The sequence below is a fragment of the Sciurus carolinensis genome, chromosome 2, assembly GCF_902686445.1.
Source record: "Sciurus carolinensis chromosome 2, mSciCar1.2, whole genome shotgun sequence".
Lineage (NCBI taxonomy): Eukaryota > Metazoa > Chordata > Mammalia > Rodentia > Sciuridae > Sciurus > Sciurus carolinensis.
Window position 1 is genome coordinate 189346183 of NC_062214.1, and position 23404 is coordinate 189369586.

At 36.6% G+C, this 23404-nt stretch overlaps 1 protein-coding gene across 2 annotated transcripts in view; it reads right to left on the bottom strand.

Annotated features, from left to right (window-relative positions):
- The window catches only part of Btbd7 (BTB domain containing 7), a 107876-nt gene that overhangs the window by 5822 nt on the left and 78650 nt on the right, over positions 1–23404 (bottom strand). For both annotated transcript variants that reach the window (XM_047538604.1, XM_047538605.1), the window contains 7 exons: positions 23046–23254; positions 21310–21385; positions 10489–10649; positions 7600–7743; positions 5955–6144; positions 2732–2910; positions 1035–1490 (listed from right to left, as the gene is read on the bottom strand). In XM_047538604.1, the coding sequence (XP_047394560.1) occupies positions 1035–1490; positions 2732–2910; positions 5955–6144; positions 7600–7743; positions 10489–10649; positions 21310–21385; positions 23046–23254 (1415 nt within the window). The remainder of the gene's footprint in view (positions 1–1034; positions 1491–2731; positions 2911–5954; positions 6145–7599; positions 7744–10488; positions 10650–21309; positions 21386–23045; positions 23255–23404) is intronic.

Consider the following 23404-nt stretch of genomic DNA (forward strand, 5'->3'; position numbering starts at 1 on the left):
GCGTGATGGTGCACACCTGTAATCCCAGAAACTTGGGAGGCTGAGGCATGAGGATTGCAAGTTTGAGGTTAGCTTCAGCATCTTAGTGAGACCCTAAGCAACTTGTCAAGACCCTGTTTCAAAATACAAAACAAAAAAGGCTAGGGATATGCCTTAATGGTTAAGCATCCCTGGGTTTAATTCCCAGTACCAAAACAAAACAAAACAAAACAAAACAAAATATTCCTTTAGAGGAATTGTCTTTAAGATATAAAGTAGAATTTTGTAATTATAGAACTGAGGGCCAGATCAACAGTATTTGGTTTATCGAATATTACCAATCTCTTATTTTGGGGTTTGTGGGGAGAGGGAGACCAAGGTAGAGAGGAACAGGAAGGTGTGGAAGGATTTTAAGGAAGCCTATTTTAAGGAAGCCTCCCTAAAATAACAGATCTATCTTTCCTTCTCTCTACTGAATGCTGCTGACAGCATGTGACAGGGTAGGAAGACTTAAAAAGCACTACTGTTTTTCTCAAATGTATTACATAAAATGTAAGTTCAATCTTTTCTGCAGTGCAAAACCACCTGAAGTCAGGACAAGCAGAGGTTCCAAGTTAGACCAAGATCTGACAGCTGAACTGGGGAGATGTGGACGAAAACTAACTTTTTAACTATTTTTTGAATGGGGAGGCTTTGTCACGTTGGTCCTGGTGGTACACTTAGCTCTAAGAAACTTCCCCTTCTTGTTCCACCAAAGCATTTGGTAGAACGGTAGGTCCTACAGGACAGAAGTCAGGCAGATTCCAGACATGTGCTTGAACAGAACACTAGGACACATACAGGTCCATTTGTACTATTCAGTCACTGCGCTCCTCCTGCTATTGGCAATGGCAAATGAACTTGTTACAGACAAGGACGTGACTCTTTGCTCCTGTCCTTCCTCATTTGCTGACATTAGCTTTCTTCTCTTTTTCCCCCATGCCCCTCAAGTACATGCTTTCATCATAATACTTCTCAGACTTTGATTTGGGGCAAGTACTTAAGTGCTGACTTACCATTTGTTTCTCAGATGCTACTGCAGCAGAGGCAGCGGCAGCTGCAGCAGCAGCAGCAGCAGCAACTGTCTGCCTCCCCAGTCCTGCGGGGTTGGTACAGTCAGGTGGTGCTACTTTAACACCTGGCAGGTGAGCTGGGGGAGGAGCAGCTTTAGGAGCTGTTCTGGAGTGAAATAACGAGTGATTACAGGGGTAAGAAAAGGACCGTGAAGGGTGCTGACTGGGAGGTCTCTGCTTCCAACCTGCTTTGAGTTGGTTATGGATTGGGGTGGCTGGGGGGTGGTATGGAGGGGGTGGCGGGGGCAAGGGCGGATGGAAGGCCACGAAAGAGTCCAGGTCTGTAAACATGGTTTCTGCAGTAGGGGTACTGTTAACACGACATCTCCCAGGCTGTCGCATTGTCAAGAGTGGACTTTCATCCCCAAAACGTTCATCAGGAAAGAACTTGTGAGGATTCTAGATGGAAAAAAAAAAAAAAAAAAAGAAAAAAGAAAGATTACACACATGGAATTGTACAGGTTGACAGAGTTAAGTGAAACACCTAAGGAGATCACATTAAGTAAAATAATATTCCAGCAAGCAGGTCAGTCATCTCTTGTAACATTATGTGATAAAGCAAAAACAAGTAATAAAACCTAATTCAAATATGATTTTGCTAAGAAAAAAGTTAACAATAAAGAAAAGGAATACAACTGAGGATCTTCCTAGAACCTGTGACAACATCTGTATGTGCTGTAAGTGAAGTAACTTTAAAATGACCATTCCTTACTCATCACACATGACCACGCTGGATTAAGACTGATAAACATTACATGAGAACAATAATTTTTTTTTTTACAATTTAAGATATCAAATCAAGACAATTTAGAATGGCAAAGGGAAGAGAAATGAGCAGAAAACCAGACTATGTAATCTGAGGGTGGAAACCACAGCAAAAAATAAAATTAAGAACCTAAAAATGGGTGGCTGTCACATTTACCTTTGAAAGGTCAAGGCTAATGGAGTTTACATTCCATGGCAAGAAAGTGCACCACTTGACCGGATCAAATCAAATTTATGTAAGGCTCTGATTTATTGGCTGTGATCAGACTATTTTACAAATCCTATCTTAAATGCAAAACCAATGCCATTATTCTTATACTTAATAATTACTAGAAATGAATTTGTTTCCTATTAGGTTAATAAAAAAGCACTTATTCCATGATTCTCATGCTTGTGTTTGAAAGGACAGTGGGCATCTGATAGTAGGCCAAACCTGAAATCTAGTGACCAGAGAGCAAGCAGTGAGATTTGGAATTTCCTACTTCCTTTGCCATCTCTGTTGGGATGGAACTTTGTAGCAGTCACCATTTGGATGCTTGTTATGTACACAGATACACAGCTGTTTGACACACAGCACCTCCTATCTTCACAATAATTCGTTTTACGGGCAAGGAATGGATGGATGCTCAGTGGTTAAGTGGCTCATCCAAGTTAACCAATTAGTAGGGAGCAGAGACAGCTCTTGCTCAGCCCACTCCACCATGCTCCCTCTCACCAGGAGAAATGAGCAGCCTGTTGAAGACACCAGAGGAAGTGAAAGGGCATGTACGAAAAAAAAGCAGCAGCTGGGCACTCCTTGGGATGTCACCTACACTGGCTGACTGATGATCAAGGATTCCTCTTTTCAACAGTTCAGTGCCGTGGCCATGTCCTACCTGCAAGAGCTCTGCAGCAGCATCTGCGAGACCAAACTCCCTCAGTACTCGAATCTGAATTTCGTAGCTCACGGTGGCGCCCTCCCCACAGTTCAGTGCATAAGCTCTCTGCACCTGCTCAGTGTGCCGCAGTTCCTGCAGGCGTCTGACCATGTCTTTCATAATGAAGAGACGAGGGACTAGGAGGAGAAAGACAGCATGTAGGCAAAATTCCTAAGCTACACGGAAGACTGCCCAGTGAGCACAGGAAGAATGCAAATGTTTGGCATCAAAATTTTTCATACATTTTTTGAGATAGTATTTTAATTTCTTGGCACAACTAATTTATATGCTTCTGTTTTTCAAGATTTTAAAATTTCATAGTGCCCAGAAGCTCTTGGACGTACCAAACAACTCCAGAATTGTATTATTTTAGTCCACAGCTCAAATAAGATTTAACTTGCATGTATTCTGAATCTCAGGGCATTTCATGATTTTAAAAATATACATTCATTCTTAAGGCTGGGATGTAGTTCAGTAGTCAAATGCTTGCCTTGCATGTACAAGGTCCTGGGTTTTATCCTGAGCAAAAATTAAAAAAAAATAAAAATAAAAATAAATGCATAAAGTTGTTCTTTTATTTAAACAACTGTTTAAATGCACCAGGGACTGGTATTGGGGTGCATAGAATGAAAGATATGATCTCTGTCCTCAAAAAGCTCTGGCTTTATTGATGTAAACTAAGTAAACAAGTATGGTACAGGGTCAGAAAAATTCATGAAGAGAAATGAACAAGATCAAAGACTGGGTGGAAGGGGCACCCAGCCCAGGTGGAGGGCAGGTGGGAAAGGTTTCTTAGACAAGGGGGAACCCCAGCAGAGCCTTGAAGATGAGGGAAAATCAGCAGGTAAAGAAAGTAGAGTGAAGCTTTCTGAGCAGGAGGTCTAGGCAGGTACACAACACCAAGTGAGTTGGCACAACACAAGGAGGTGGCTCACTGGCAGAGTTTGGGGGTAAGCAGGGTAAGTAGGAAGAACTGAGAAAGGAGGCTGGAAAGACGAGTAGGGGCAGAAGTGAATAGACTGCGTGTGCAGGGGATGACAGGATGAGCGCTGTGATGTGGGAGTGCAGGCCACGTTATGTGAAGCAGGGGAGGCAAAATGGCTGCCACCTCCTTTTCTAAACAAAGTTTTCTGGCACACAGACCTACCCATTTGTTTAGAAATCGCTGTGGCTATTTGCGAGTTAGTAGTTGAAACAGAGACTATATAGTTCAAAAAGTTGAAATATTTATTATCTGGTTCTTTACAGAAAAAATGTGCTGACCCCTGAGGTAAAGGACAGAATTAAGAGGAGAGGCAGGAACAGCACTTAGGAACCTGTGCTATGCTGTGGTCACAGGGTTGGAGAGAGGTGAAGTCTATTTGTGATATGAACTGACAAGAGTGGTGACTGAGTGTTATTTTTTGGGGGGAAGGGGAGCCAGGGTTTGGTGGGTGCTAATTTTGTGCCAAGCAAACTCTTAAGCATATTACTCATGGTGCTTCATTAAATCCTCACAACAACACTAGGAGGAAACATTATCCCCATTTCACAGATGAGGAAATTAATGTTCTGGAAGAAAGTGGAATGCCCAGAGTCACAAAAATAGAACGAAAGAGCCAGGCTATGAGCTTATGAGTTTCCTCCAACAAACTACAGTCTCATCTTAGAGTACGAGAGCCAAGGACAGGAGAACCTGGGTGGTAGCAGAATAGGGGAGGCCTCATTAAGTTTCATTTTCTTGAGTATACCTACTTGTGGATGTTTTTGGGATTTTCTGATTGAGTTCTAAGACGAAATTATGCTGATATTCAATAGCAATAATTGAAGCCTAAAAATCAGTGCTACTACCAAAGCTTCAAAATCAACATGACTCAGTTGAACAAGTATTTCTTTTCATACTGTTATTCAATGTATACCTTAAGCAAATATATAGTAGTCAAATCTACTAAGGCAACAATTGATGAAAAACACTAGTTCTAGAACAAAATGTATGCTTTCAGTGAGAAGTTTTGTCATTATGTCTTATTTATTCTTAACTGAAACAGGTATTTTGAAGTAGAAATGAATGGTGCTATTTCCATTGCACTAGTTTGCTGGGGTTTATGTATTTAATTAAAAAAAAAATTTTGTTTTAGTGGTAGGTAGACACGATGCCTTTATTTGATTTTTTTATGTGGTGCTGAGGGTCAAACTCAGGGCCTCACACATGCTAGGTGAGGGTTCTACCACTGAGCCACAACCCCAGCCCTGTATTTAATTTTTTTTTTTTTTTTTTTTTTTTTGTGGTGCTGGGGATTTGAACCCAGGGCCTTGCAAGCACTCTACCAACTGAGCTATATCCCCAGCCTGCTGTATTTAATTTTTGGGATAGGGTTTTGGTATGTTGCCCAGGCTTGGTCTCAAACTCTTAGACTCAAGTGATCCTCCCACTTCAGTCTGAGTAACTGGGACTACAGGGATATGTTACCACGCCTGGCTGCTGGTTTTTATTGTGCATCTTACAATGGCAGTTGATAAGAGCTACAAATTTCTAACCACCAGATTACCATTGTTTTTCTTATATTAGAAATGGATACTAGAGACCACTGTAAAGTAAACATGAAGTCATATTCAGACGATTTTGGATATGACAGCTATACTTCAATCTACGGCCAGGTCCCTCAGTCATAAGACATAAGCCTGCACCATGGTGAACATCACAGAGCAGATCTTGGGAAACTGGACACTAGGAAAAAAATTGTGATCACATCTTTGGGAGACATAAGCAGTTTCAAAGGAATTAAGTCCACATGTGAGAACTACCCCACAGCAATGAAAAAACTGAATTTCTCTAAATCAGCAGTTCTCAACAAGGGCAATTTTGCCCCACAGAGCACATGTGGCAATGTCTAGAAACAAAAGAAAGTTTCCAAAAGGTTGTTGCAAAGGTAGGGTGGGTGTGTGTGTGTGTGTGTGTGTGTGTGTGTGTGTGTGTGTGCATGCGCATGCGCACATAAACCTACCTACACTTATTAATTTAAGATAAAATATAAAATAAAACTCTTATTTTTTAAGTATTTATTCTTTGAGAATAATGCATAAAGGGTACTAAATGTGGAAAAAATTAGCATACATATAGGGGTTTAAACAATAGCAATTACAAAAAAGGGGAAAGCTTATTCATTTAAATATAAATGCCTCACAAAAGGCATTGCCTTACCTGGAATTTCATTGGCTACAACCGAAGGTGGGCTTGACTGGTTGCTGCTCATCTGCTGATGGCTGATCATGTGGCAACACTGTGGCACGGCATTACCGACCATGTAAAGCGTGTCTGGCACGTTGGACATTCTGACCATTCGCAAACGCACAAGGTCTGTTTGTTCCACCATCATCTCATCTAGCACTGACTGAAATAATAATTCAGGATGAACAGTCAGTCAACCCTTTGTGTTAAATCACAGTTGGAGCAAGATTATCATCATCTCCATCACAGACAAAGGGGATTCATTAATTGTCTCATTAATTGTCTTATGAAGTCTGAAACTGACGGGGAAAGAAGAAAATACTCATACCTCCTTAATTAAAGACTCTCTCTGGAGAATTTTTGAATAGATATAATTATCTGCAAGGTTTGTTTTTAATTAGAAGTATTTGAAATTTGATGAAAGCATACAAAACCAATCAAATTATACACAAAATCATTATAATGAAAACATGTATACATGTGCTAATAAGTATCACATTAAACCAAAAATGCTCAAAATATGAATAGTAAAGATTGATATCAGATTTAACAGGGTTATAAATAAACCCAATTTTGTTATAGTTTCAGATGTATCTATCTCACTCTACAGAATGGCAAAAATAAGGTAGTATATAAACATTTCCACTGGGGGATTCCCTTTTCCACAGTCATCTGAGAACAGGGCAGTTCCAGAAGACCTTCTGATGAGCCACCCCATCTTGGTGCAGAGGAAATGCAGGGTTGGTGCAGTTTCTCACCAGAGGCAACCCTGTGAAGGCTCAGCTGTGTGAGCACAAAGACCAGACCTCACCATTCTACTTTCTTCCTGTTTTAGAACTATTTAGAATGACAACCGTTCAATATGAGGCACATCATCAACTTAGTCAATAGAAGAGAATTCTCTCAAATCCTTTCATTTATCTTAAAGCTAGAAATTCTGGAAATAAAAATAAGTAAAATTTAAGGAAATGTAATTCTGTACCTAAATAAAATACATTTGCCTGTTAAATTCACTTCAGAATGTTACTGATGATTTTTGACTTTCAAAGACTGTTAGCTCCTCAAAAGGCTATTCCTAGGCACGTATATGTGAATATATTCAACAAAAATTACAGCGTTTCATTTTCACATCACCATTATTTCTTGGGGAGTTCTTTACATTACAGAATACATAATGCCAACTGTTTATTTAGTAGGTTTGAAAATATGTTAAGTTTGTATATTTATTCTAAAACTGAACACAAAACTTCCAGTAGTCAGATACTACAGAACAAAAAATTATGCATTTCTTTAGTTTATGAAGATAAAATGCTTGCAATTTTCTTTCAGAACAGTTCCCCTATTTCAATAAATTGATAATCTACAAGGCAATTAACAATTCACAAGGCAACTAAGATGAGAAAATGCAAAATGTATTTTCTTATGACTTGTTTTAAAATGTTTGATAATTAAACATTTCAAAAACCTACTCTATTGAGTAGTCAAACTAGAATTTACTTTCATGTTCCCTATTACTGAATATTTAGGCTATTACCAAATATTTAAATAATTCTACAATAAATACCTGTGCATATGGTTTGTAATAAAGTTGTCTAATATTTCAAAACATTTTTAATACCTTTGCTTCTTCCACATAGGGAGAGAACAGCCGAGGACGAACATATATGCCAGCATTTTTTTGCCGCAACCAGGCATTTGACTTTCCACCTTCTGTTGTAGGAAGCATATCTGATGGAGGAGTACTAATCAAGCCTCTCTTCATCTTAAAAAATAAAATAAAAAAATAGACTGCAGATCTGTGAGGCAGTACAGTATCAGTCTGAAGTAGGAGTTATGATGATAATGGTTATCTAGATTACTTTTCAGGGACTTGAAGGCCATTTTTTTTTGAACCCACTAACTCTTTGGGCCCATGCAAGTATGTAGTGGGTGACCTTTTGGTATCAGGAAGTCAAAAGTTCTACTCTCAGATCATGCTAATGCCACCACTTTCTGAACATGTATCCCATGAAAAAACCACAAAGTCTGATTACACAGACTACAATTATTTCACTTCCAACACATTTTCTTACATCTTAAATTACTTTGCTTCTTTATCCCATAAACATCCAAGAAACCCTTATCCTCAGGGAGGGGGATTTAAGACTTGGGTCTTTCCCATCATGCTTGGCCACCTTGCAAACTATTTCTCTTTTGCAAAAGTTTTGTCTCAGGGATGGGCACACTGTTTGGTGGGCAAAAGAGGACTGTTTTGTTAATAGTCTCTTTAATAAATGGTGTTACAGAAAACTGGATATCCGCATGCAGAAAAATGAAATTAGGCCTAAAACTCACACTATATATAAAAAAAAAAATTAAAAATGGATTAAAGTTTTAAAGGTAAGAGCTGAACTATGAACCTAGTAGAAGAAAACAGGCAAAGAGATCCATGACACTGATGGAGGCGAGGACTTTTTAGATAAGACCTCCATACATGGCTAACATAAGCAAAAATAGACAAATGGAATGGTATAAAAAACTATACAATCAACAGAGTGAAGAAGAGACATCTTACAGAATGGGACAAAATATTTGCAAACTAATCTGGTAAGGAATTAATATCCAAAATATACAGGAATTCAACTCAATAGCAAAAAAGCCCAAATAACCTGACTGAAAAATAGGCAAAAGACCTATAATGGACATTCTCAAGAGATGACACACACACACACACACACACACACACACACAATTGCTGGGCACAGTGGTGCACACCTGTAATCCCAGCAACTCAGAAGGCTGAGGTAGGAGGATGATAGGTTCAAAGCCAGCCTCAGCAACTTAGTGAGGTTCTAGATAACTTAGTAAGATACTGTCTCAAAAGAAAAAAAAAAAAAAAAAAAAAAAAAGTGGGGGGCTGGGGCTATGGCTCAGTGGTCAAGCACCCCTGGGCTAAAAAACAGACAAACAACAGCAGCGACAACAAAACCAGACAATATACAAATGACTGATAGGTATCTGAAAAAATGCTCAATATCAAGGAAAGGTGAATCAAAACCACAATGAAATATTACCTCACTCTAGTCAGAATGGCTATTATCAGAAAGATAAGGGTTAGCAAGAAAGTAGAAAAAAGGAAACCCTTGTAGATTATTGGTGGAAATGCAAATTAAAGTACTGCCATTAAGGAAAACAGCAGGGCAGTTCCTCAAAAAATAAAAAAAAAAATTGAACCTCTGTACAACCCAGCAACCCTACTACTGGGTATACATGCAGGCAAAATGAAATCCATGTGACCAAAGGACATATGCATTCCAAAGTTCATTTTAGCACTATTTACAAGAGTCAAAATGTAGGTTCTACCTACATGTCCATCAATAGATGAATGGATAAAGAAAATGTGGTACACAAATACAATGGAAAAAAGAGGATGAACCTGAAGGGCATTATGTTAAGTGAAATAAGTCAGGCGCAGAAGTACAGATTCTGCATGATCTCGCTCCTCCTGGAATCTAAAAAAGCTCATCTCACAAAAGTTGAGAGCATAATAGTTGTTATAATAGGCTGGGAAGAGGTTGGGTGGATTGGTTGATGGGTAAATATTACAGTTAGAAGGAATAAATTCTAGTGTTCTTTTGTACAGTAGGGTGACTATAGTTAACAATAATGTATCACATATTTCAAAACAGCTAGAAGAGAGGATTCTGAATGTTCTCACTCACCACAAAGAAATGATAACATGTTTAAAATGATGGGCACGCTAATTACTCAGATGTGATCATTATGTAAAGTACACATGTATCAAAAGATATTATGTCCCTAAATACAATTATTATGTCAATCAAAAGTAAAGTAATTATGTTTATAAACATTAAACTATATCAGTTCATGAAGTATATTTATATTTGTTTTCCCCATCCATTAATTCAAGCAGTTCTATTAGTTTAAAAGAACTTGCTTTAAAAAATACATAAATGGGGGCTGGGGTTGTGGCTCAGTGGTAGAACACTTGCCTAGCATGTGTGAGGCAATGGGTTCAATTCTAGCACCACATATAAATACATGAATAAAATAAGATCTATCAACATCTAAAAAATATTTTAAAAATACATAAATCAGCTCCATTAATTTTAACTGACCTGAAATAATCTCAGAAGGTCAATCAATACTTTGAATTTCCCTTCTGTTCTCTGACTTAATGCTGTTCTTAAAGAAGTCTCCAGAGGCAATTTCTACCTCTTCCTTTTTTAATAAGGATACATGTGATCTACATTGATAGATGATTGAATTAACCCCCTCAGAAATCATGGGTCCTACAAAAGCTCCACCTATTTATCCACTTGACTCTCATTCACCAAACATTCATTTGTACTATGCGACAGACACTGGGGGCACAATGTTGTATAAGACAGATCTTTGCTTCTGTCCTTGTGAAATTTACCAATACTTTATTAGATGAGATTGCTCACAGTGATTAAAGCAAGCCTAGCATTTTTCTTTCCATGAAAGGGAAAAGAAAGACACTTACTGCGTCATTTAAGACTTCACTGTTTATAGGTAAGATGTGTTCAATTCGCACAAAAGGTAAGAGAGAAGAAAGGATCTCTCTAAGCTCTTCGATGTCCAGGTCTCGTCTTTTAACACCTCTTTTGTTCACACTGTGCGCAGTACCACTCAATAAGTTTGGCTCTATGAGACAGAAAATGAGAAGTATACAACCAAATGCAAATTTTCAGACAGGCTTGCTTTCTTCTCCAGTATCACTTTATGTACTTAAGTACATCTGCTTTAAGAAGGGTTGTAAATCAATTATCTTTCTGTTATAAGAAGTTTATTTAAACATGGAGAGCCCACAGAGTGGGAGAAAATCTTTACCACATGCACCCCAGACAGAGCACTAATCTCCAGGATATATAAAGAACTTAAAAAACAACACCAAAAAACCCAAATAACCCAGTCAATAAATGGGCCAAGGAACTGAACAGACACTTCACAGAACAAATACAATCAACAAATATATGAAAAAATGTTCATCATCTCTAGCAATTAGAGAAATGCAAGTAAAAAACTAAGATAATCTCACTTCAGTCAGAATTGAAATGATCAAGAACACAAGCAATAATAAGTGTTGGCGAGGATGTGGGGAAAAAGGTACACTCATACATTGTTGGTGGGACTGCAAATTGGTCAAAGCAGTATGGAGATCCCTCAGAAAACTTGGAATGGAATCACCATTTGACCCAGCTATCCCACTCCTCAGTTTAAACTCAAAGGACTTAAAAACAGCATACTACAGAGACACAGTCACATCAGTGCGTTTTAGTAGCTCAATTCACAATAGTCAAACTATGGAATCAACCTAGATGCCCTTAAATAGATGAATGGATAAAGCAAATATGGTACATATACACAATGGAATATTACTTAGCCTTAAAGAATGAAATTATGGCATTGCTAAGTGAAATAAGCCAATCCCCCAAAAACAAGGGCCGAATGTCTTCTCTGATAAGTGAATGCTGATCCAGTGTGTGTGTGTGTGTGTGTGTGTGTGTGTGGTGGGGGGCAGGTAGGGAAGAATGAAGGAACTTTGGATTGTGCAGAGGGGCGTGAGGATGGGAAGAACAGTAGGATGAGACAGACATTATTACCCTATATACATGTATGATTACACTATTGGCGTGACTCAGCACCATGTACAGCCAGAGGACCAGAAGTTATACTCCATTTGTGTACAATGTGTCAAAATGCATTCTACTGTCATATATAACCAACTAGAACAAACTTAAAAAATTAATTAAAAAATGAGCTTATTTAATAAACATGTGCTTAGACAAAAATAAAGCATGATGTCCACAGAACAGTAACATTCTTTTGGACTGTTTTGTTCTGATAATGAATTCTTCTTTGTATACTAACTCAAGGGAGAAAAGATGACAATCTTATTAACATCTAATCTGATCAAGGGCTTTTCCTTAAGTTTTCTCAATTTTGTGACCAGTTTTTGTATAATAGGGCATTGCAAGTCATCATGGTAGGTTATCAATATGTTCAGGAGGTTATATATGTTAATACCAATTTTATAGCATTAACCATGCAGTACCCAAAGGACTAAAACCTAATGTACATTCTACCCAAATTTCAAGATTTTTATGAGAATCTAAATTTCTGTAACAAAGGAATATTACTGCAGGTAAGTAGACCCTTTGATCTTTGACATGTAATGTATGTCCACTGTTGAGAGCACAGAATAAAGGTTTCTGTATTGGGTATTAGTGAAAGAAGAGCTGAACTATTTATGTGCTTATGATAGAGATAGGAAGAAAAAAAAAAAACCATAATTTTAGAAATATTTAATCTTGCTTTTAACCTAAAGGGCTCTCTTAATTCCTTAAAAATTTACACTGAATAAGATTTTTATCATTCATGACAGTAAATGCTGGATTTTTGCATATATATATTTATACATATTTATACATATTTATATTCTATAAACTATTTTTATATAAATACATATATTTATATTCTATAAACTTTCTTAAATTGTGATGTGTGTGTATGTGTGATTTTTTGAGAAGCTAAGTTTTTTTCTGAATCATTCAAAATAAAATTTTAAGTGTGTGGTAGAAGTATTTCCTCTTTTGCTTTGCTGTGATTTAGCTTCATACTTACATAAGGTATTGTTATAAAAAAAAAAGACATGGATGGCAATGTGTTTTCATATGAAATCTTACACAAACTCCTCAAATATTTAATGGGCAGAACCCTTCATAGAAGTGATTCTGAAACAAAGGTGTGGTTTGCTTAGCTTTCTTACTATCCCTGCAGGATGCTCCATTCCAATCCAATCTGAATGCCTTTCAAGGGAAATTTTATCCATTGAAGAGGCTTATTATCTGTCCCCCCAAATATGACCTCTCATCATCACCAGCCTTAACATTAGTAAACATACTTACGGCCTATAAGAGTGATGCAGTTTTATACAACCCATTCTTGTTATTAGTGATAGTTATGCTCTATGAGATATTGACAAAAACAATGGATTAGCAAATACTGAACCACTGCTCATAGGGGAAGCACAGGGTTAGGTTCCTATTTGTCTCTGGGTAACTGATTAAGATAAAACCTTGTTTTATGTTTCTGTTTAAAGACCCTTTAGTTTATATTATTCATTCATTAACACTGAACTCGTGGTCAGCAGCACTCTAACTCATGAATGCTGAATGAAGCTTTTCTCACACATGTATTTGCTCCAGAAGGCACATCATAGCCAACACTAGACAACTCTTTAGCGCCATGCTTGTGGGCCACTTCAAACAGTGAGAACACTAATAAAAACATAAAAAATAACATAAAAATGTGAAAAAGGGCACAAAGTAGATTGTGAAGAGAACCCTTGATTACAATAGATCTGAAATAAGGTGAGATGTCACTGCCTTGTTGGACTTAGCTGGAAATGTGCTTGTCAGACTACTCAAATTTCTGCAGCTCTGTGCATGTCTGTTAGTGACTTTGAAAGTGCCATAAATGTGGATTTTGAGGATACAAATGCATTTTATCAAGTAGATAAATTCACTAATACAGAATCTGTAAATGAGAATAGGCTGTACACTGGCATTTGAAAAGATGTCTGAATTAACTGTAGTGGTTTTTATATTTTAAATTTCAAATCTGAAGAAAAGATTTCTGTAGCTTTTGCAGACCACAGAAAATAAATTAGGACAAATGTAACAGGAGGACTGGTTTTGTTCCCTAATACTCGTGCAACAGCATGTTAAGAAGGTTTGAGGGGCTGCGGTTGTGGCTCAGTGATAGAGCACTCACCTAGCATGAGTGAGGAACCAGGTTCGATTCTGAGCGCCATATTAAAAACATATATATAACATACATATACATGTATATAAAGATTCTTTGTCTTAAAAAAAGTTTTGAATTAGCACAAAATGTTTATGTTATTTAAAAATGTGACAGAACTACTATGTAAATGGACTAAAAATCACTTACTTGAACATTTTAAATAGGTGAAATTTATGGTTACAAATTAGAACATATTATAAATCAAATCTAAATAAATCTATATTCAGTTGGGCGAGGTGGTACATACTTGTAATTCCAAGAAATTTGGGATTCTGAGGCAGAAGGATAACAAGTTTGAGACCAGCCTAAGCAAATTAGCAAGACTCCTGGCTCAAAATAAAAAATAAAAAATAAAAAGGGCTGGGGGTGTAGCCCAGTGGGAGAGTGCCCCTGGTTTTAATCTCCAGTACCACAATAAATAGTAAACAGATAAATCTATTTAAAAATGATAGGAAGCCTGGTGCAGTGGCACATGCCTGTAATCCCAGCAGTCTGGGAGGCTGGGGCAGGAAGATTTCGAGTTCAAAGCCAGACTCAACAAAAGTGAGGAACTAAGCAGCTCAGTGAGACCCTGTCTCTAAATAAAATACAAAATAGGGCTGGGGATGTGGCTCAGTGGTTGAGTATCCCTGAGTTCAATCCCTGGTACCCCCCACCTCAAAAAAAGAAAGAAAGAAAAATGACAGAAAAGGGAAACCTATTTAATTTTTCCAATTTAAATTTTTTGATTTGGGTTCATAGAGAAAAACAATACTGTATGATTTAAGAGGAACTGAGTGGCTTACAAATAAAAGACTGCTAGAGCATCCTAAGTTGCCAAAGTCAAAAGTTTATCTCCCATGTGAGATGATGCTACCCTTACTTATGTAACATACCAGCTGGAAGTCATTCAAATGTATTCTTTTACCTTTCATAACATTTTAAAATAAAATTTTAAACATTTTAAAGCACAGCAATTCAGTGACTTTTAGTATATTTTAGTATATTCATACTGTTGTGCATCTATGAATACTATCTAAATCCAGAACATTTTCATATATACATATGTGTGTGTGTGTGTGTGTGTATATATATATATATATTTTTTTGTGTGTGTGTGTGTGTGGTGCTGGGGATTGAACCCAGGGGTGTACTACCACTGAGTTATGCCCTAAGGCTTTTTTTATTTTTATTTTGAGTCTCAGTAACTTGCCATGACTTGTGTCAAACTTGTCATCTCCTGCCTCAGCCTCCCAAGCAGAGCTGTTGAGATTATGGGCATGTGTCACGACACCTGGCAACAATATACTTTTATAATACTTTAATCATTTTATGAAACTTTTCATTTTAATACTTCTATGAATTACTAAACATATATTATTAGCCACATTGACACATAATAAAAAGTTACTTTCTAAAACTGCAAAATGGAACTTTCTAATGTATATTTTACTAGCCTATTCCCCACTCCACTGAAGTATTTTTCTGATTGTGGAAACTTCTTTTTACCAATGTGTCTATTTTTATAACTGACATGAAGCATGTATTCCAATAGGCTTTTGGAAATATTAAAAAACCACCAAAAACTTAGGCATGCCAATTTAGGACAAACTAATTTTCTTTCTTTCTTTCTTTCTTTTTTTTTTAGTGAAACTACAATATGAAGGACTAAGCAAAGCACTGAGCATATAAGCAGCATTCAATTATAAACGTCATCATCACCATTAACCATGAGCCAATTATTTGGTCTCTCTGAATTTAGTTCATGAAATTCAAAAATTAATAAGATAATAACATAGCAATGCAGCCCATAGGCTCCCTGGTGCTTGGAAGGTACTCAGTAAATGAAAAGTTTTGTTTTTGTTTTTTGTACTGGAGATTGAACCCAGACGTGCTCTATCATTAAGCTACATATCCGGCCCTTTTCATTTTTATTTATTAAAATCTTTGGGGTACAACTTTTCATTTCTATGGTTGTATACAATGTAGATTCACACCATTCATGTAATCATACATATACATAGGGTAATACTGTTTCATCCTACTATCTTTCTGTTTCCCCGCTACCCCATTTTCCTCTATACTATCAAAAGTTCCTTCATTCTTCTCTTCCCCCTGCCCTCCCCCCCAATCCCATTACATATTGTCATGCACTTATCAGAGAAAGCATTCAGCCTTTGGTTTTTTGGGCTTGGTCTATTTCACTTAGCATGATATTTTCCAACTTCATCCATTTACCAGCAAATGCCATAATTTTATTCTTCTTTATGGCTGAGTAATATTCCATTCTGTATATATACCACAGTTTCTTTATCTATTCGTCAACTGAAGGACAATTAGGTTGGTTCCACAATCTAGTTTTTGTCAATTGAGCTGCTATGAATATTGATGTGGCTGCATCACTTAGTATGCTGATTTTAAGTCCTCTGGGTATAAACCAAGGAGTGGGATAACTGGGTCAAATGGTGGGTCCATTCCAAGTTTTCTGAGGAATCTCCATACATACTGCTTTCCAGAGTGGTTGCACCAATTTGCAACCCCACCAGCAATGGATGAGTGTGCCTTTTCCCCTACATCCATGCCAACACTTATTATTGCTTGAGTTCTTAATAACAGCCATTCTAATTGGAGTTAGATGAAATCTTAGGGTGGTTTTAATTTGCATTTCTCTAATTACTAGGGATGATGAACACTTTTTCATATATTTGTTGATCACCTGTATATCATCTTCTGTGAAATGTCTGCCCATTTCCTTAGCCCATTTATTGATTGGGTTCTTTGTATTTGGGGTGTAAAGTTTTTTAAGTTCTTTATAAACTTTGGAGATGAGTGCTTTGTCTGAAGTGTTTGTAGAAAAGATTTTCTACCATTCTGTAGGCTCTCTTTTCATATTATTGATTGGTTCCTGTGCTGACAAAAAACTTTTTAGTTTGACTCCATCCCACTTATTGATTCTTGCTTTTATTTCTTGTGCTATGGGGGTCTTGTTAAGGAAGTCTGGTCCTAAGCCAACATGATGGAGATTCGGGCCTACTTTTTCTTCTATTTGGTGAAGAGTATCGGGCCTAATTCCTAGATCCTTGATCCATTTTGAGTTTTGTACAGGGTGAGAGACAGGGGTTTAATTTCATTTTACTGCATATGGATTTCAAGTTTTGTTAGCACCATTTGTTAAAGAACCTATCTTTTCTTCATTGTAAGTTTTTGGCACCTTTGTCTAGTATGAGTTAACTGTATTTATGTGGGTATGTCTCTGTGTCTTCTATCCTGTATCATTGGTCTACCTGTCTATTTTGGTGCCAATACCATGCCGTTTTGTTATTATTGCTCTACAGTAGAGTTTAAGGTCTGGTATTGTGATACCTCCTGCATCACTCTTCCTGTGCAGGATTGCTTTGGCTATTATGGGTTTTTTGTTCTTCCAGATGAATTTCATGATTGCTTTTTGTGTTTCTATGAGAAACATCACAGGGATTTTAATTGGAATTGCGTTAAATCTGTATAGCACCTTTGGCAGTATGACCATGTTGATAACATTAATTGTGCCTATCCAAGAACATGTGAGTTCTTTCCATCTTCTAAGGTTTTCTTCAATTTCTTTCTTTAATGTTCTGTAGTTTTCATTGTAGAGATCTTTCACCACTTTGGTTAGATTAACTCCCAAGTATTTTATTTTTTTGAGGCTATTGTGAACGGAGTTGTTTCCCTCATTTCCCTTTTAGATGTTCATCACTTGTGCAGAAAAATGCTTTAGATTTATGCATTGATTTTATATCCTGCCATTTTGCTGAATTCATTTATGGGGTCTATAAGTTTTCTGGTGGAGTTTTTGGATCTCCTAAATAGAGAATCATGTCATCAGCAAATAATAACAGGTTGAGTTCCTCTTTTCCTATTCGTATTTCTTTAATTTCTTTAGTCTGTCTAATTGCTCTGGTTGGTATTTTAAGGATGATGTTGAATAGAAGTGGTGAAAGATGGCATCCCTGTCTTCTACCAGTTTTTAAAGGGAATGCTTTCAGTTTTTCTATAGTAAGAAGGATGCTTGCTGTTGGCTTAGCATAAAGAGCCTTTACAATGTTGAGGTATGTTCCTATTATCCCTATTTTTTCTAGTGTTCTGAGCATGAAGGGGTGTTGTATTTTGTTGAACACTTTTTCTGCATCAATTGTAATAACCATATGATTCTTAACCTGAAGTCTACTGATGTGATGAATTACATTTAATGATGTCCGGATGTTGAACCAACCTTGCATTCCCGGGAAGAATCCCACTTGATTGTGATGCACTATCTTCTTAGTATGTTTTTGGATGTGGTTTGCCAGGATTTTGTTAAAGATTTTTGTGTCTATGTTCATCAGAGATATTGGTCTAAAATTTTCTTTCCTTGATGTGTCTTTGTCTGGTTTGGGTATGAGGGTGATATTAGCGTCATAGAATCAGTTTGGTAGGGTTCCCTCTTTTTCTATTTCATGGAATACTATGAGAAGTATTGGAATGAGTTCTTCTTTGAAGGTCTTATAGAACTTGGCTGAGAATGTGTCTGGCTCTGGGCTTTTCTTGTCTGGTAGGCTTTTGATGACTTCTTTTATTTCATTGCTTGATACTGATCTGTTTAAATTGTGTATGTCCTCCTGGTTCAGTTTGGGAGGATCATATGTCTCTAGAAATTTGCTGATGTCTTTGGTATTTTCTATTTTGTTGGAGTGTAGATTTTTAAAGTAGCTTCTCATTATGTTATGTACTTTTTCTCCTTTTTGAAAAATTTTAAGTTTTATTTCTTTACTCTATTTTCCTTTTGTTTACCTGTTTCCTCAGTCTCTTCCTCCCTTTTCTCATGCTAACAACAAACTTCTTTTGATTACACTTTCATTCTTTCTACGATCTAGAACTTCTATATACTCTTTTCTTATTCCATTAACAGCTACATCCTATACTCCTCCCCAACCTCCTTGTCCTCCATTGGAAACTGCAGACCTTACTGCAAATCTATTTGTTATACTGTAGATAATAATTGAACTCATTCTGTTTATTATGACAATATTGTTAACGTATTCATAGAGGCTATTTGGTTTAGGGTTGCATATAGGTTTTGGAAACCTATAGGGTCAGTATAAGCCTACAGGGGGGAAACTGCAAAACCCAAGATCTACATTGCTAGAGGAGAAGATACATGAACAACATGAAAAAACAAGGGAAGAAGATGATCCAAACAAACCTAGATTCTATATTAATAGAATCCAGTGACAGCATGGTAGAAGAAATGTCAGAAAAGAAGCCCATATTACACATAATTAAAAGGATTCATGAAGCAAAGAATGAGATAAAAGAGCAAATGCAGGCAATGAATGATCACTCCAATAAGCAGTTGAAAGAGCAACTGCAGAAAGCAAAAGATCATTTCAACAAAGAGATAGAGATTCTCAAAAAAAAAAAAAAAAAAAACCCAAAAACAAAAACCAAAAAAACCCAGAAATCCTTGAAATGAAGGAAACAATAAACCAAATAAAGAACTCAATGGAAAGCATCACCAACAGACTAGATCACTTGGAAGACAGAACCTCAGACAATGAAGACAAAATATTTAAGCTTGAAAATAAAGTTGCCCAAACACAGAAGATAGTAAGAAATCATGAACAGAACTTCCAAGAACTGTGGGACATCATCAAAAGATCAAATTTAAGAATTACTGGGATTGAGGAAGACACAGAGATACAAAGCAAAGGAATGAACAACCTATTCAATGAAATAATATCAGAAAATTCCCAAACCTGAAGAATGAACTGGAAAATCAAATACAAGAGGCTTACAGAACACCAAATGCACAAAAATCACAGCAGATCCACACCAAGGCATATTATAATGAAAATGCCTAACATACAAAATAAAGAGGATTTTGAAGGCTGCGAGAGAAAAGCAGCAGATTACATATAAGGGGAAACCAATACGGATATCAGCAGATTTCTCAGCCCAGACTCTAAAAGCTAGAAGGGCTTAGAACAACATATTTCAAGCTCTGAAAGAACATGGTTGCCAACCAAGAATCTTACACCCAGCAAAACTAATCTTCAGATTTGAAGACGAAATAAACTCCATGATAAACAAAAGTTAAAAGAATTTACAAATAGAAAGCCTGCACTAAAGAACATTCTCAACAAAATATTCCATGAGGAGGAAGTGAAAAACAATGTAGGTCAGCAAAGGGAGGAACTACCTTAAAGGAAAAACCATTCAAAGGAGAAACCAGGCCAAGTTAAAAACCAAAAATAAGCCCGAATGACTGGGAATACAAATCATGTCTCAAAAATAACCCTGAATGTTAATGGTCTAAAGTCAACAATCAAAAAACACAGACTGGCAGATTGGATTGAAAAGAAAGACCCAATAATATGCTGTCTTCAAGAGACTCATCTCATAGATAAGGACAACCACAGACTAAAGGATGGGAAAAAAACCTACCACGCTCACAGACTCAGCAAAAAAGTGGGGGTTTCCATCCTTATTTCAGATAAAGTAGATTCCAAGCCATAGTTAGTCAGAAGGGATAAAGAAGGACATTTCATACTGCTTAAGGGAAGCATAAATCAGGAAGACATAATGATTGTAAATATTTATGCCCCAAACAACAGTGCATCCCCGTACATAAAACAAATCCTTCTCAATTCCAGGAATCAAATAGACCACAACACAGTAATTCTGGGTGACTTTAACACACCGCTGTCACCACTGGATAGCTCTTTCAAACAAAAACTAAACAAAGAAACCGTAGAACTCAATAACACAATCAATAACTTAGACTTAACAGATATACATAGAATATTCCATCCTTCAACGAGTGAATACACTTTCTTCTCAGCAGCACACAGAACCTTCTCAAAAATAGACCATATGTCATGCCACAAAGCAGCCCTTAGGAAATGCAAAAAAAAATAGAGATACTACCTTGTGTTCTATCAGATCGTAATGGATTGAAATTAGAAATCAATGACAAAATAAAAAACAGAAATTACTCCAACACCTGGAGACTAAATAATAGGCTACTGAATGAAGCATGGATAACAGAAAACATCAGGGAGGAGATAAAAAATTCTTAGAGGTCAATGAGAATGATGATACAACATATCAAAATCTCTGGGACACTATGAAAGCAGTACTAAGAGGAAAATTCACTGCATGGAGTGCATTCAAGAAAAGAATAAAAAGTCAACAACTAAATGACCTAACATTACAGCTCAAAGCCCTAGAAAAAGAACAGAACAACACCAAAAGCAGCAGAAGACAGAAAATAATTAAAATCAGAGCTGAAATCAATGAAATTGAAACAAAAGAAACAATTCAAAAAATTGACAAAACAAAAAGTTGGTTCTTTGAAAAAGTAAACAAAAGAGACAAATCCTTAGCCACACTAACAAAGAGAAGGAGAGAGAAAACTCAAATTACTAAAATATGTCATGAAAAAGGAACTATCACAGCAGACACCACTGAAATACAGGACAAACTATTTTTCTGAACTTACCTCTGTCTGCTATTCTTTTCATCAACTGATGCTCTCCCCATTTAATCAGATATTTAAGGATATCTTGTTCACTTGCCTGCAGTAAAAAATGGTTTATTTAATGAAATTAGATAAATGGTCAGTTTCACTAATGACTTTTCCTAGTTTATGATGTAAATGTAGAATGTAACTTACCACTGTTTCCCTATTTCTGTCAGCTGTTTGAAATTTTAGAGTTAAATTGGTTTTCCATTAACAACACGCAAAACTTCATTATATATATTTATCCAGTAATAACTGTTGGCTCCAGCAACATTTTTATTTTTATTTCTATCTTTTTTCACCTTGTCCTGTTTTTTTCCTATTTATTTTATCTTACCGTATGGTTTCTATACAATTACCTTAAATTATTTTTTGAAACAAGATGGAAGCACATGAAAGTAAAAATACAATGATAGAGTATATACTACCTCCTGCAGGGATGGGAAAAATACATGTGACAACAGAAACAACAATCTCCACAGACTATTTTACTGGTTGGTAAGAGAACCCTGAAGCACAACCTGGGAAGTGGCAATGTACCCCTCATTTCTTTGTACCTTATTTAAAATCACAGAGCAAATCTAGAGTGCTCCCCAAGTTTAACTTGCTAAAACAGAATGCAAAGTTCCTGAAGAATAATTTGAGGGAACGAACAAACCCTAACTCCCATAAACATAAAGCATCCAGTATTGATCATCAGTGAGAGAAGGCTGGTGAACAAATGTGGCAACGTCTGTATTACAATCAAACCAATATTGAAGGAAAAAACTGATGCTGAGTAGATTATTAAATTCTTCACTGCATTTTCTGATTGACAGGGTAGTACTTATAATTCTTCTAGTACAAAGACACAGGATTTGGTTCAATGAGTTTGATTGTTCATAGCATTAAAACCGTTGTTTAATTTTTAGTATGAAATTCACATAATCAATGGAAAGCAACAAAAAAACAAACCAACAAATTTAGTTGGAAATACTTTACCTGAGAGTAGTTTCTGCAATACTTAAAATCTACTATGCCTTTAAATCACCAATTGAGATTAACAGAGTCAAAGACATAAGAATTTACTAAAATTACTTTTGGCTAAAAATGAATAGTTGAAAATATCAGTATACTTTGGCAGAACACATGTACTGAGTTTTATTATCAGTTGAGCAGATCAGAAAGTGAGTATTTGTATTTTGTTCTGCTTAAACTATTGGCTACAGTCTAAATATCTGAGACTGTAGAAAGTAAGAAATCATTACAGCAAATCCACTTTAGTGGAAGCCAAGAAAACTGCTATTGGAATATCTGACTTTGTCCACCGCCTCAGCCTCTTTGACTGTAGTTTGTTAGGTCCTGGTTTTGTTCACAATGTCAAATCACAGAAGCAGTGTGCACAAAGGGCCAGTGAGCAAGAAGGCTTCTTTTGCACAAATATGAAGAGGACATTCCTGGGTGGTCTGATCACAACCTGTTTCTCTCTCCCCCTGCCCTACCTTAGACAGAATAATAGAACATAGATGGATTTCTTTATTTTTAAAATATTTTTAGTTGTAGATGGACACAATACCTTTATTTTGTTTAATTTTATGTGGTGCTGAGAATTGAACCCAGTGCCTCACACATGTTAGGCAAGCGTGCTACCACTGAACCCCAGCCCCAGCCCCCCAGATGGATTTCTTGGTGCACATATGAATGACAATGAAGTTGAGAGGGGTGTTAATGATTACCTGTAGATAGTCAGACTGGATAGCAGTAAGCAGATGGTCTTTGCTGAGTTCATAAAAAACATCCGAAGTCATGACCTGGGATAATTCCTCACAGAGGAAATGCAAAGCTTGTCGGTGCACCCACTTAGAGCCATATGGATGAGAGCTCCACTTGAGGATGGCAATTAAGGTATCTAATGAGATGCTCTCAGCAATGATATCCTCACAGCCTAAAAGAGAAGGCAAACACTTCTTGAGATTAATCATAAATATTACTTATTGAACATTAATGTGTTAGGCTTAAAAAGTAGCAATAGTAAAAAAGAACTCAAGGAGATTAAAATCTCATGGAAATCACCAAGACTTGGTGGGATGGGATA